General features: G+C 43.8%; 1 protein-coding gene across 8 annotated transcripts in view; it reads left to right on the top strand.

The window, feature by feature from the left end:
- The window catches only part of FNDC3A (fibronectin type III domain containing 3A), a 240,211-nt gene that overhangs the window by 72,883 nt on the left and 152,284 nt on the right, over positions 1–15,044 (top strand). For all 8 annotated transcript variants that reach the window (XM_033947816.1, XM_033947812.1, XM_033947815.1 and 5 more), the window contains 2 exons: positions 4,607–4,867; positions 7,975–8,033. In XM_033947816.1, coding sequence (XP_033803707.1) covers positions 4,607–4,867; positions 7,975–8,033 — 320 coding nt within the window. The remainder of the gene's footprint in view (positions 1–4,606; positions 4,868–7,974; positions 8,034–15,044) is intronic.

The following is a 15,044-nucleotide window of genomic DNA, read 5'->3' as shown; positions in this document are numbered from 1 at the left end:
TCTTATCCAGGCCATCTTCCTGGGTTGCTCGGGTACAGTTTTCCAGCCCTGGGATCTCCACATATTGCTGGTGAGCTTCCTCGATGAATCTTTCTAGCTCCTTGACCTCTTCATTTGCACTGAACTCCACTAGAAACTTCTCCTGTTTGCGGATTCTATCTTCAAAGGTGAGGAGTTCTTTTAATTCCATCACTGTCACCTCTAGTAGCCGGACTTGCCGTTTCAAGCTATCCAGCTCCATGCACCGACTGCAAATGTATGCCTGAATCCCCGAAGGGAGGTAGTCATACATATTGCAGCCGGTACAGAAGACTGGAAAGCTCATCTTCTGACTTCCTTGGGCTTCCATTTCTTGCTTCCCTTCTGAGTTGTCTGAGTGATTTGTTGTGAACCTTCTGTCTCTGTCGACTGGATGATTTTTTAACTTCCTGTCTGCTGTCTTCCTGTTTGTTGTGAGTCTGCTGGTGTTGCTGTGTTGGTACCTGTGAGTGCTTGTTTCCCCTCTAGGTGTGTAGTATGTGAGAATGTGTGCCCTACTGTGTAGCTAGCTAAAACTAGGACTTTTAGCTTTTGTTCTAAGTAGCTCTGCTGAGAGACCGAGTTTCTCGGCTCTTTCTTAAGGCTCCTTCGCAAAGGCGAGCTTATGTGTGTGTGTTCTCTTCTGTGCATGCTGCTTGCTACTTGCTACTTCCCTATTAGCTGCTTGCTATTTCCCTATTAGTAGTTTGACCAGTGTTGACTAATGTTGTCGTGTTCTGTGTTGGTTAGTGCTTGTGTCTGCTGTGTCCTCCTTCTGCTCTCCTTTAGTGGTGCATGGTTGTGTTTTCTCTGTACCCTCTGTGTATGCCTGGTTTTGTGTTGCACCTGCTTTGTCCTCTGCGCCTGCTGTGGTCCCCTTCTTACACTTCTTTAAAGTGGCTCGTCCCTTCTCAGGGCCCTTTGCAAAGACGCTCTCGCTAAGGCAAGTGCCTTTGACGCGCACCGAACGGCTGAGTGACTTTGGCCCCTCCCCTTTTAAGGGGGAGCTTCGATGTCTGATGTCAGGGGTGGGCGGAGCTAACTCTCGCCGATTCCCCTAGTTTCCTGCCTCTTCTCTTCCCTTCTCAAGCTCTGAATTGCCTCCCTTTCCTTTTGCCTTCTAATTTCTCCCTCTGTGCTGCTCTCTCCTGCTTGCCTTGCCAAGCTTCAATGTGCTCTGTTCGTTGGCCCCTCCCCTTTTAAGGGGGAGCTTCGATGTCTGATGTCAAGGGTGGGAGGAGCTAACTCTCACCGATTTCCCCCTAGTCTCCTGCTTCTTCTCTTCCCTTCTCAAGCACTGAAATTGCCTCCCTTTCCTTTTGCCTTCTAATTTTTCCCTCTGTGTTGCTCTCTCCTGCTTGCCTTTTTTAATTCCACCATATCTTTTTTGAGATGCAGTGACCAGAACTACACACAGTATTTGAGGTGCAGCCATACCATAGAGCGATACAAGGATGTTAAACATTTTCATCTTTTTTTTTTTTTTTTTTCATTCATTTCCTGATCATTCTATCTGCTTTCTTAGCTGCCCGCCGCATATTAAGCCCGAGGGCTTCAACGTATTCTCAACAATGACACCTAGATTAATTTCCTGAGCAGTGACTCCTAACATAGAACCCAGCATCACATAGCTATAGTTCATGTTCCTCTTTCCCACATGTACCAGTTTGCACTTGCTCACATTAAATGTCTGCTGCCATTTTGATGCCCAGTCTCACAAGTTCCTCTTGCAATTTTCACAGTCCTCTTTCAATTTAACGATTTTGAACAACTTTGTGTCATCAGCAGTTTTAATTATCTCACTAGTTATTCTTATCCTATATTAAAAAGCAGCAGTCCCAGCACAGACCCCTAAAACCCCCCACTATTTACCCTTCTCCATTAAGAATATCGACCATTTAAACCTACTCTCTGTTTTCTGTCTTTCAACCAGCTCTTGTGCCATAATAGGGCATTACCTTGTATCCCATGACTTTCTAATTTCCTCAGAAGTCTTTCATGAGGTATATAAGAACATAAGAATAGCCTTACTGGGTCAGACCAATGGTCCATCTAGCCCAGTAGCCCATCATCATGGTGGCAAATCCAGGTCATAAGAACCTGGCAAAAACCCAGAGTAGCAACATTCTATGTTACCAGTCCAGGGCAAGCTGTGGCTTCCCTCATGTCTATCTCACTAACAGGTAATGGATTTTCTTCCAGGAAATTATCCAAACCTTTCTTAAAACTAGCTATGCTATCCGCTCTTACCACAACCTCTGGCAACGCGTTCCAGAGCTTAACTATTTTCTGAGTGAAAAAATGTTTCCTGCTATTGGTTTTAAAAGTATTCCCCTGTAACTTCATCGAGTGTCCCCCTAGTATTTGAATAACATCCATGCCTGCAGCAAGGAAAAAATTTCAAAAAATATTTTCTGCCTCTTTCTGCATAAACTACTCATCTGGATTGGCTAGCAGAACGTAAGGAAAGGAAATTATTAGTTAAGAACAAATTTCACATTTTATTCCAGCATTATAACAATCTCTCTAAATGTCTTTTGGATTGAAAATTAGTGTTTCTGATAAATTTACGATTTTCTGTAACCCTTTGAATAATGAAAACATGACACTGATTGTGACACCAATTTTTGATAATTGTGGAATCCTTTGTTTTTAATCCGTATAATGATTCATATATGAGTTTTAACCCATAATTAAACGGCCTCTTTTACAAAGCCGCGCTAGCGATCCCAAAGTCCATAGAGATTTAAAGGGCTTCAGGGCTGTTGCTGCGTGGGCAGCCGCTAGTGTGGCTTTGTAAAAGAGGCCCAAAGTGTTCTGCCAAAATGGCAATGTTGCTGCTTTTTTTTTTTTCTTTCTTTCTTTCTTTTTTGAGGGCTATATTTCAGCTAAAATATTTTTTATTGTGATTAATTGCACAATTAAAGGTATTTTATTTATTTCCCACTGCGGCTCCTTGTAATTTGGAGCAAGTCACTTAACCCTCCAGTGCCCCAAGTACAAAATAAGTACAGGTTCCTGTATTCTGTATAATATATTAAGGCATTATATCAAATCCCATCCTCTTTCCCTTCCATTCTCTTCCCTAAAGAATTGATACTCTCCCTCTCTGCCACCCCCATATCCAACATCTCTCTCTTTCTCTTTTTTCCCTCCTCCTTCCCCGTCTCCCAGGTTCATTTATCTTTCTCTTTCCTGATGTCCATTATCTCTATCTTCCCCTACCCTCCACTCCCATGAGCAGCAAGACAAATGGTGGTAGGCTACACCAAGCTGTTTTCATGGCTGCTGGAGCTCATCACCTTGGCCTTAGCTTCCACTAGTGGCCCCCGCAGCTCACTGTCCTCCCTCTACCCAGGCTTTTTTCTTTTTTAATCCCCCAACCCCCACTAGTCTACCGTAAAGGTGGTATTCCTTTGGTACCAACAGCAGCAGTGATAAACTTACAATGCCTGCAGCCTGATCCGAAGCTTTCCGTCTGACCCATTCTTCCCATGCAGAAACAGGAAGTGAAGTTGCTGGAGGCAGGACAGGCCAGAAGGAAAGCTTTGGACCAGGCTGCAGGCAACGTATGTGCAATGCTGCTGGGGACCAACAGAAGACGATGTTTAAGGTCTGCTAGCGCAGGTGAGATAAAAGATGCTGGATTGTGCTAAGGACAGGGTTGAGAGTGGAACAGAGCAGAAGAGATGTTTGGGAGAAAATGAGATGCTGCATGGTAATTAATTTTTAAAATTGCAATGAATAACTAAAGCAGAGTTAATTGTGATTAACTTGCAGCCCTAGTTTTATTTATTTCCTTATATGTCATCTCTTAACTCTGTGTGTGTGTATAGATAGATAGAGAGAGAGAGAGAGAGAGCCAAATTACTAATAGAATTATGATTATTAAGAATGAGACAAAAGTCTACAGCAAATATGAAACAGTGAAGTCAATATTCAGCTGTGCAGTGACCATATAATTTAAAAATATCAAATACAGAATTTTTCAGGGGCACTATTGAATCTGTTCTATTAAGTTAAGTTGATAGTTCAAATTATACTTGCCTGCTTGGCTGTCACATGTATGAATATTGTCACATGTCACATGTATGAATAATGTCACATGGCTGAATATTGCTGTTTAGAAGTAGTATGCGTTATAAATCTTACTGGTGTTGCCATTGGAACACCATAAATTCTGCACCCTTTTTGAATGGATAATTTTGGCCATATAACTAAGGCCCCCTTTTATCAAGCTGCATTAGAGTATTTTTAAATCATTGGCCGCTGCGATAAAAACTCCGACTGGAGCTTTTATCACAGTGACCGGCGATTTAAAAAATCCCTAATGCGGCTTGATAAAAGGGGGCCTCAATGGCCAAAGTTTTTCATTCAAGCAGTGTGAATTTTTTTTTTTTTTAAAGCACTTAAGCAGTCAGCCCCACTGCAGACTGCATAAGTACTCTTGAATACTACCGCAGATATAATCTTATATTAGATTAATAAGGAGATTACCCTACATAAACCAGTGTGTTCCAAAAGGAATTTTAACAATACTTTGTGCATGCAATGTCAGTATTTAAAGCACTAGTAATTTTTGTTCTAGATTCTGCCACCACACACGGAAGATCCAGCTTTAGGGATGAGAGGTCCAGCAAAACATATGAACGTTTACAAAAAAAATTAAAAGATAGACACGCTGTGCCAAAAGAGAAACTGAGTAGTCCCCCATCATCTCCTCAGAAATGTCATTCTCCAACAAATGAACATAATGGACTTGTGAAAGGACAGAATTTAATAACCACAGGAACTGCAATGAACATGCTTAAAGGAGATAGTTGTTCTCCAGTGGATGCTGAAATGCAAGGTAATTTCCATCTAATTGGAATAACAATTGTAACACCATCTTAGATGAAATTGCCCCTAAGCACTTCATAGAAAGACATTCAGATGATGCTAAAAAGTGGTATGATATTGAACTATTGGAAAGGAAGCGTTCTGTAAGATGCCTCGAGAAAAAATGGATAAAATCTAAACTAGCCGAGGACAAAGTAAAATGGAGACTAAAAGTTAAAAATTATAAACTTATGTTAAGGGACAAATGAAAAACTTATTATTCAGCTAAAGTTGGTGCTACTATTTGTAATGTTAAAAAACTATTTAAATTAGTCAATAATACATTCAATGTAACACAAAAGAAGCAATCTTCTTGGTTACCTCTCCCATCCGCAGATGACTTTGCAAATTTTTTTAGTTCCAAGGTATTATCTTTGAGATCTTCATTTTCATCTAGCCACTTGAATGTGGACTTAAACCTTAATCTTAATGATGAAGTAGAGGTTCATGCTGACCTGTGTTGGTCTACTTTTGATAAACCAGAATGGCATGATTTTTCTAAATTATTCCATAAATATGCTCAATCATTCTGTTGGCTTGATTCCTGCCCTCCAGATTTGATGGTTGTTGCTCCCTCAAATTTTAAATTGAAGTTATTTGAATGAATTACCGACTCCTGGATATAGGAAAATTTCCTTCAGATGCTGGTAATATAATAATTACCCCAATAATTAAGAATATTAAGGAATCTATTTCTCTACCAATTACAGACCAATAGCATCTATTCCCTTTTTTTGTTAAAATCATGGAAGGTCTGGTTCATATCCAATTAACTAAACATCTTGAGCAACACTCTCTGCTCCATGATTCACAATTGGGATTTAGATCCTACTTTTGCACCGAAATGGTGATAGCTGCATTATTGGATTATTTAATAAGCCTTCTAAGTAAAGTCAAAAGTGCACTAGTGCTTCAATTCGATCTTAGTAACGCTTTTGATTTAGTAGATCATCCTACTTTATTAATTTGTTTGGATACTCTGGGCCTTCATGGAAATGTTTACTCCTGGTTCAAAGGTTTTCTGGAGTCCAGATTGTACCAAGTTAGGTTTAGGACCCACCTCTCTTCAATCTGGAATAACCCATGTGGTGTTCCTCAGGGTTCTCCACTTTCACTACACTGTTCAATGTTTATCTTTCATCATTGGGCTCATGTTTGAGCAACTTGGATGTAGAACTGTTTAGTTACGCTGATGACATTACTATTGTCATACCTTTTACTTCAGCCCTATCCCATATTACTACTAAAGTTGAAATTGTAATGAAACAGATGGATTCTTGGATGCAAAAATTTAAACTCAAATTAAACTCTGGCAAAACAAAGATTTTTGTGGCGACTGCTAGTAATATTTCTTCTGACCCTTTTATTCGTATAAATTCAACTCAGTATATAATTCATCCAACGATTAAAATTTTGGGAATTATTTTAGACCAGCATCTTACAATGCATGCTCAGATAGATGCTGTAGTGTGTAAATGCCATTTCACGTTATGGAAATTGCAAACAATTAGATCTTATTTTGCATTTACTGCTTTTAGATTACTGGTTCAATCGTTACTACTGAGTCTTCTCGTTTATTGTAATATTATCTATCTGACAATCACCAAGAAAGAATTAGCAAGACTTACAATAATACAGAATACAGTGGTCAGAATGATTTATGGCCTGAAGAAATTTGATCATGTTACACCCTTTTATCGCGAATTGCATTGGCTGCCAATGGAGACCCGGGTATTGTTTAAACTAGGCTGTTTATGTTACAAGGCTGTTTATGGTACAGCTCCTTCTTACTTAGTCAATAGATTTTCTTTAGCATCATACAGACATGGTAGAACAGGGGTGTCCAATGTCGGTCCTCGAGGGCCGCAATCCAGTCGGGTTTTCAGGATTTCCCCAATGAATATGCATGAGATCTATTAGCATACAATGAAAGCAGTGCATGCAAATAGACCTCATGTATATTCATTGGGGAAATCCTGAAAATCCGACTGGACTGCGGCCCTCGAGGACCGACATTGGACACCCCTGTGGTAGAAGAACTCATCCTTTGTTTAATTTTTCATCTGTCCAGGGTTGCAGGAGTAAGAAATTTCTAAGTCATACTTTGGCATCTCAGGCAGCTCTTCATGACAACGAATTCCGAATATTGATGCTTACTACCCATTCTTATGGCTATTTTAGAAAACAATTGAAAACCTAGCTTTTTTCTAAATATTTGACTGTTTAATGAATCATCTTATTTCATGTAACATGTTTACTTTTATAACTTTTTGTAAACCATGTTGAACTTCTGGTTATGCAGTCAATAAGCACAATGTGATGTTATGTTATGTCTCTCACTCTTTCTCCTGCCTTCTGTTCCCCTTCTGTCCCCCCCCCCCTTTATCATTCACATGGTTGTTTGAACGTGATTCCCATCCTTCTGTACTTAATACTCTTTGCAGCTCTTATCTATCTTCCTCTGTCTTTCACTCCTTCCTCAGCCCCATCAACTTCGCCAACACTCATCCCTTCCATGACCACCAGCCACTTCTGTTTCTTATTGCCTACTTAAATTCTCATACCTTCTCTCATGCCTTCCCAGATGTTTTTCCTCAGTCTTTCTGCTCCACACCCCATTTTTCAATCCTGTATCAAATACCTCATCTTATTTAACACACCCCTACACATACCTTGCTTGCCATCCTGTTTCTGATTCCCCACTCTCACCATCTCCAAGAGCTGTAATTCAGGTCTCTTGACTGTAGATATGCTGTGGTAATATGCTGAGGTCCTAGGGACTTAGGACTCATACACACATGCTACATGTATGGAGCATAGGAGGAGTTGGCTTACATGTTTGTCTAATGAATCATATATGCAGTTCTGTTATGAGCAATGGATCTATGAGACATCTAAGCTCTGTACATCTCTTCATGAGATGTAAATTGTATATTTAACTTGTATAACTCATATGTTATTTTTGTAACTCTATAATTCTTTGAAGTAACTTGCATAGTTATTTGAGGTACAAATAAGATGTAAGCACATAAAATACAAATAATTGCTAACAAGTGATTTTTTAAATCTTTTTTTAAGAAAAAGATGAAGAAACAAAAGAACTTGAAACATTTCTTTCAAATCTTACCAAGCCAATAGTAAGTGAAATTTTCTTCTAAAATCATTTTAAGGGATTTAGTTAGTGCCCCTTTTACTAACACTTGGCACATGCAGTTGTTCTTAAGTGTATTCTAACTGCCACTGCATCTATAGGAATAAAATTGGAAATGGTGGTAGGTAGCATGCACTACTATCATTGCAGTGCATGAAGGTTATTAGTATAAGGTAAGTATTAGTAAAAGGGGCCTCTTAGACTTACTGACGGTGATTTTTTTATAAAAAGTTTTTTTCTGCTGCTAAATGTTTTTACTCAAGTCATAGGATTTCCATCATGATTATTAAATTTGATACACAAAAACAGTAAAAAGTTTAGGTACACAATAAGCATTCTAGTCTGGAACAGGTGGGTTGTGAACCTCTGATCGCGAGATCCTGTTTAGAGAGCCTCATTACATTTTTCTGCTTTGCCTCCCATAACTCTGGGCTGTCCTGTAATTCCTCAGTTGTACTGTCTACAAGCAAGGTGGTAGGGAGCCTGTCTGCTTTGCTCATATTTATTTTGAATTAAATTTAGGGATATTTTATCCTGCTTGACCAGCCTGCATTAACAGGGACCATTCCCCTAGGAGCAAGGCTCGCTCCAAGTTTTGTCCGCAGAGAGCTTGTGCGCAGGCTGAGTGGCCCCATAGCGGTTTTCCAAAGAAGTAGTTCCATTGATCTCTAAATTATGACTTACCACATCTATATAGTTTTATGAATCTTCTGCACACATCCTCTCACCGGGGTGGGAAGGTGAGAGGTATGGGAGGGGAGATTATAGAAGTCTATTAGTTAAATTGATATTTTTAGTATGTATTAAGAAGGAAGATATAAAATGAATTAATGTATTGCTAAAAGCTTGATTATATAAGATTGAAGTTTTAAAAATATTTAAATTATTAATAAAGTGTCTTGGAATTTAAATAAATAAATAAAATTACAGTGGTCGCAGTGATCCATCAGGGATCGCGACAGTGGTAGTGCCAGGGGTTATTCCCTCTAAGGGCACACTTTTCCTGCAGCAAAGCCACAAGCAAGATTCAGGAGTACAGTCAAAAGAGGACTTTAATGAAGTGAATTTAGTATCTGTCTTTACTGTCTCAGTTGGGGTTCTTGGTATTAAGGAGGAGACTCAGCATCATGCTTGGGAGAGTCAGGTTCTGACCAGGTGGCAGCCTTGGATCTCAGAGAGGCTGTTCAAGCTGTTGGTGCTTTGGGAGATTATTATTGAGTCTCTCTAACAATTAAAGATAGAGCCTTCACAGGCCTCTACTGCCCAGTGCTCGCCTATGAGCAGCACTAAGGCTCACACCACATGCTTTCTTTCCTATTCAGATATTACTAAGATGTTCACAGACCATTGGTAGGTCCCGGAAGGGCCCCTTGGGTGGCTAAGGCCATGACAAAACTTTATTTGGTAGATTCTGAGTTTCATCAGTTGTTTAGTCCACCAATAGGTGGATTCCCTGGTGGTACAGGTTACAAAGCATACTTCACTCCCCTGTGAAGGGGGAGTGGTGTTGAAGGATATACAGTATCATAGGCTGGAATTTGTCCTTAAGAGGCAATTTGAGGCTGCAGTGTTAGGGTTATCGTTCATTGCACGTGCTTGCTATTCAAGATTACATCGTGCTCTGTGAGCGGATGCCAACACAGATCCCCAGTTTCTTATGGGAGGTCTATGCCCAATTCTCGACCTCTGAAATCTCAACAAATATCTAGTCGGGGAAAGGTTCCATGAGTTATCTCTTGCAACATTATGTCCCCTTCTACCTTATATTAGCGCACGTTATGCTAGCCGTAGAGCTGTGGTGAGGATGTGCATAACTTGCAGAGAAAAACATTAGCATAAGGTAGCAAAAATAATATTCTGCCCATGTATCCCCCCACCCCACTAAATTTACACACTGTATAAGTTAGGTGTGCCTTAATAGAATAGCTTTTAGGTGTACATTTACATATGTGCTATTCTCTGAGATGAGTAGGCCATATCTTTTCACAATGGAACCCAGTGTGGATGCTGCTCTTCATGATCTATCTGTCTAAGAGTCCTTTGGCAGCATCCCACTGCACATGTGTGGGACCAGTAGTCCTCATTTTTCCTTGGAGAAGAGAGGTTGTGGTTATGGTCTCTCCTCAGTTCATTTACTTCCATTTTTTCTGCTCTGTGGGGCTCCCTTAGGCCTGAGCTCTGTCTGGGTTGCATCAAGCTTCTCAGGGGCGAGTGGCCTTTTTTCACCTTCACTGTGTTTGATTTGACATCGACTGTTTTTCCTTCTGTGTCCCAGAAGGTTTCTGTTGGCTTTAAGTGCTGTTCCCAGTGTTATTGGTCTTCTCCAAGACTGATCCCCCTAACTGGTATCTCCAGTACTTGGCGCCAGTATCATGGCGCCATGATATGACCACAATGCTCATATCATGTGACCTCTGCTTGTGCACACAGAAGAGGAACCAGAGAGCCAGGGATATCCAGTGTAAAAAAGATTTTTCATTCCAAGTTCAGTCCATTTGTAATAGCATTGGAAAAATGTGCAACAATGGCTGAAGCAACTCATTCGGACAGTTAGAGTTCACTGACATCGAGGAGGTCTCCTCCACCTGCCTTGATGTCTGGTGCTGTGTTCCCTGGGACTGGTCCACGTCAGATCCGATATCAAATCGACAAGAATTTGACAACATCCTCATTGATACTGCAAGACTCCAATTTTTGACATCAAGGCAAACCTAAAGAGCAAGTATCAGCCTCCCCTCAAAGCACAATACTTGGGAGCACCAGGGAATCGGTGTCACTCATACCTGAGAAGCATCAGCATCTCTTGAAGAGGTGTTGATGCTGCAGCCATCTTTCAGCAGGGTTCAGACTTCCAATTAGAAACATAGAAATAGACGGCAGATAAGGGCCACGGCCCATCTAGTCTGCCCACCCCAATGACCCTCCCCTACCTATCTACTTTGAATAGATCCCACATGTCTATCCCATTTGGCCTTAAAATCAGGCACGCTGCTGGCCTCAATAACCTGAAGTGGAAGACTATTCCAGCGATCAACCACCCTTTCAGTAAAAAAGAATTTCCTGGTGTCCCTGTGCAGTTTCCCGCCCCTGATTTTCCACGGATGCCCCCTTGTTGTCGCTGGACCCTTGAAAAAGAAGATATCTTCTTCCACCTCGATGCGGCCCGTGAGATACTTGAATGTCTCGATCATGTCACCCCTCTCTCTGCGTTCCTCGAGTGAGTATAGCTTTAATTTATCCAGCCGTTCCTCGTACGGGAGATCCTTGAGTCCCGAGACCATCCTGGTGGCCATTCTTTGGACCGACTCAAGTCTCTGCACATCCTTGCAGTAATGCGGCCTCCAGAACTGCACACAGTACTCCAGGTGGGGTCTCACCATGGATCTATACAATTTAGCGCCAACAGGATCATCTATTAATTGGATGCCCCGTCTTCCAATTTCCTAAGGTCTACCTGCAAATTTTCACCATCTGCATTTGTTTTTACAACTTTGAAAGTTTATTTTCATCTGAAAATTTAATCACTCTTTGTTCCAATTTCCAGATCTATAATTATCCCAGGACAAGCAGGCAGCATATTCTTAACGCATGGGTGACGTCACCGACGGAGCCCTGGTACGGACACTTTTTACTAGAAAGTTCTAGTTGGCCGCACTGCGCATGCGCGAGTGCCTTCCCACCCGACGGAGGAGTGCGTGGTCCCCAGTTTCTTCGTTTCCGCGGAGCGAAGAAGTCGTATGTGTTTCAACGGCTGTTGAAATTATTTAGTTTGCCTTCCCGCTCGCGTATTTTTTTTTTTCTCGATTTTCTTCTATTTTTTTCCTTCGGATTCCTTTAATTTTCTTTTAAAAAAAAAAACAAAAAACTCGAGTTTTCTTTATTTTTTCGAGCCGGCCCCGGCGGGGCCTGTTGTCACCATACAGGCCTCCGGCTTTGATTTTGCGGAGGCCGTGTTTCCCTTCATGACCCCTCAACCGGGCTTTAAGAAGTGCCAGTGGTGTGCACGCCCGATCTCTCTCACCGACCCGCACAATTGGTGCCTGCAGTGCTTGGGTCCAGAGCATCGGGCTTACACCTGCACCCGCTGTGCTACGCTTAAAAAGCGCACATTGAAACATAGGCAGATCCAGCAAAATATTTTGTTCGGTACCGGATCTGCCATGGAACCTGCTACGACGTCGACGGCACCCCAAAAGTAGGCACCGATGACGTCGACACCACCGGACCCTTCCTCGGGGTCGTTGGGCCCAGGTAAGCCGGCTAAGAAGCCTTCCACTTCCCTCGAGCGCCCTCCTGCCACAGTTGCGACACCGGCCCTCCCGGCACCGCACCGACCCCGCAAACGCTCCGCTCCGATATCGGTGAGTGCCTCATCATCGGCCTCCTCATCGCCGGAGCGTAGAGCAGCACCTCTGGTACCGAAGAAGAAAAAAACGGTACCGGTGCCTCCCCTGGATGACCGCATCGCGGCCATACTCCAAACAGAGTTACAGGTGCAGCTGCAGCAACAACTCCAACAACTGTTGCCGGCGTTGCTGGCGCCGCACCTTCCGGTACAGGACTGGTCCGAGCCTCGCACTATCCCATCGGTGTCGACCCCCTCGGTACCGATTAATACCTCCATGCCGGTGCTCTTGGCTGAAACACCTACAGCGCATACCCGTGCTGCTGCCGACCCTGCCCGGTCCCGGGAACGAAATCGCTCTTCCTCACCCGGTACCGCCTCGGTGCGCTCAGGCAAATCTCTCTCAAAGACCCGCCATGCCGAGCCCTCTACACCAATGTCCAAACGTGCACACCCCGACGTTAGAGACCCAGACTTGTGGGAAGACTCCCCACACGGTACCGAAGAGGACGCTTCGTCAACCGACGAAGAACCCTCCATGACCGACACCATCTCAAAACAAGAGCAATCCTCTTTCTCCAAATTCCTTAGGGAGATGTCAGCAGCTCTTTCCATCCCCTTAGAGTCCGACTCTAAAAAGTCTCAGGCTTTTCTCGATGCCCTAGACTTTGAGCAACCTCCCAAGGAATTTCTAAAGTTGCCCGTCCACGACATCTTACGGGAAACCTTCTATAAAAACTGGGAGACTCCCCTCACTGTTCCCGGGGCCCCCTGCAAATTGGATAGCTTGTACCGGGTTATTCCAATCCCAGGGTTTGACAAACCTCAATTGCCCCACGAATCCCTCCTAGTGGAATCTACTTTAAAAAAATCTCAGGGTTCCAGTGTATATGCCTTCACCCCTCCTGGCAGAGAGGGAAAAACTTTGGATAAATTTGGTAAGCGCCTTTTCCAAAATGCCATGCTAGCCAATAGAGCAAACAATTACACCTTCCACTTCTCCTTCTACATGAAGCATCTGGTGCAACAGCTCTCCTCCTTACAGAAATATCTTCCTGAACGTAAGGTCCCTCTTTTCCAGCAACAAATTTCCAGCCTCCTCCAACTCAGGAAGTTCATGGTTCGCTCCATCTACGACTCGTTTGAGCTGACCTCTCGCACATCTGCCATGGCGGTGGCTATGCGCCGTTTGGCATGGCTGAGAGTCTCTGACCTAGACATTAACCACCAGGACCGCCTGGCTAACGCACCTTGTCTGGGTGATGAACTCTTCGGAGAGTCCCTGGACTCAACAACCCAGAAGCTCTCCGCACATGAGACCAGGTGGGACACTCTGATCAAACCTAAAAAGAAGACTCCGCCTACTCGCCCCTACAGACAACAGTCTTCTTACCAATGCAGGTTTTCGGCCAGACCTCTCAACCCACCTCAACAACAGTCTCGCCGTCCTCGCCACCAGCATCAGTCTCAGGCTCGCCCGCAGACTCAGCCTGCCAAGCCTCTTCCTTCATCAAAACCATCTCAACCTTTTTGACTCCTTTCTCCAGAGCATAGCCAGTCTCCCCCCGTCGCTACCTCTCCCTCAACCTATCGGAGGACGTCTTCAACTTTTCCTCAGCCGTTGGGAGGTCATCACTTCGGACCAGTGGGTCCTCAACATCATTCGCCACGGCTACTCTCTCAACTTCCAGACTCTTCCACCAGACCATCCTCCCGTAGAGTCTGCTTCTCACTCCTCCCAAACCCCCCTCCTCCTGAGGGAGGTCCAATCCCTCCTTCTTCTCAATGCCATCGAAGAGGTGCCTCCGGACCAAAGGGGTCAGGGATTCTACTCCCGCTACTTCCTGGTTCCCAAAAAAACAGGAGACCTTCGTCCCATCCTCGATCTCCGGGACCTCAACAAGTGTCTGGTCAAAGAGAAGTTCAGAATGCTCTCCCTGGCCACGCTTTACCCGCTTCTCTCTCACCACGACTGGCTATGCTCCCTAGACCTCAAGGAGGCCTACACTTGCATCCCAATCAATCCGACTTCACGTCGCTATCTACGGTTTCAGATACCATCACTATCAGTACAAAGTGCTACCCTTTGGCCTCGCATCATCACCCAGGGTGTTCACCAAGTGCCTTATTGTGGTGGCGGCCTTCCTCAGGTCTCACGACCTTCAGCTGTTCCCCTACTTGGACGATTGGCTGGTGAAAGCACCTACGTCTCCGCTTGTGCTACAAGCCACTCAACACACCATCTCGTTCCCCAATGTCCTGGGGTTCGAGATCAACTACCCCAAGTCGCATCTGCTTCCCACACAGCGACTTCAGTTCATTGGAGCAGTTCTCGACACCACTCTAATGAGGGCATTTCTCCCCTCCGACCGCCATCGAACCCTGCTCCACCTCTGCCGTCAGGTGCTCCTTCATCACTCCATTCCAGCTCGGCAGATGATGATCCTCCTGGGCCACATGGCCTCGACGGTCCATGTATTTCCTCTGGTGCGACTCCACCTCAGGACACCTCAGTGGACTCTAGCCAACCAATGGTCACAGACCCCGATCCTCTTTCTCATCCCATCTCTGTGACATCGTCTCTTCAGCAATCTCTTCAATGGTGGTTGAACTCCTCCAATCTTTCCAGGGGTCTACTCTTTCATCTACCCC

Source organism: Geotrypetes seraphini, chromosome 6 (assembly GCF_902459505.1).
Source record: "Geotrypetes seraphini chromosome 6, aGeoSer1.1, whole genome shotgun sequence".
Taxonomy (NCBI): domain Eukaryota; kingdom Metazoa; phylum Chordata; class Amphibia; order Gymnophiona; family Dermophiidae; genus Geotrypetes; species Geotrypetes seraphini.
This window is presented reverse-complemented; position numbering and strand designations above follow the sequence as displayed.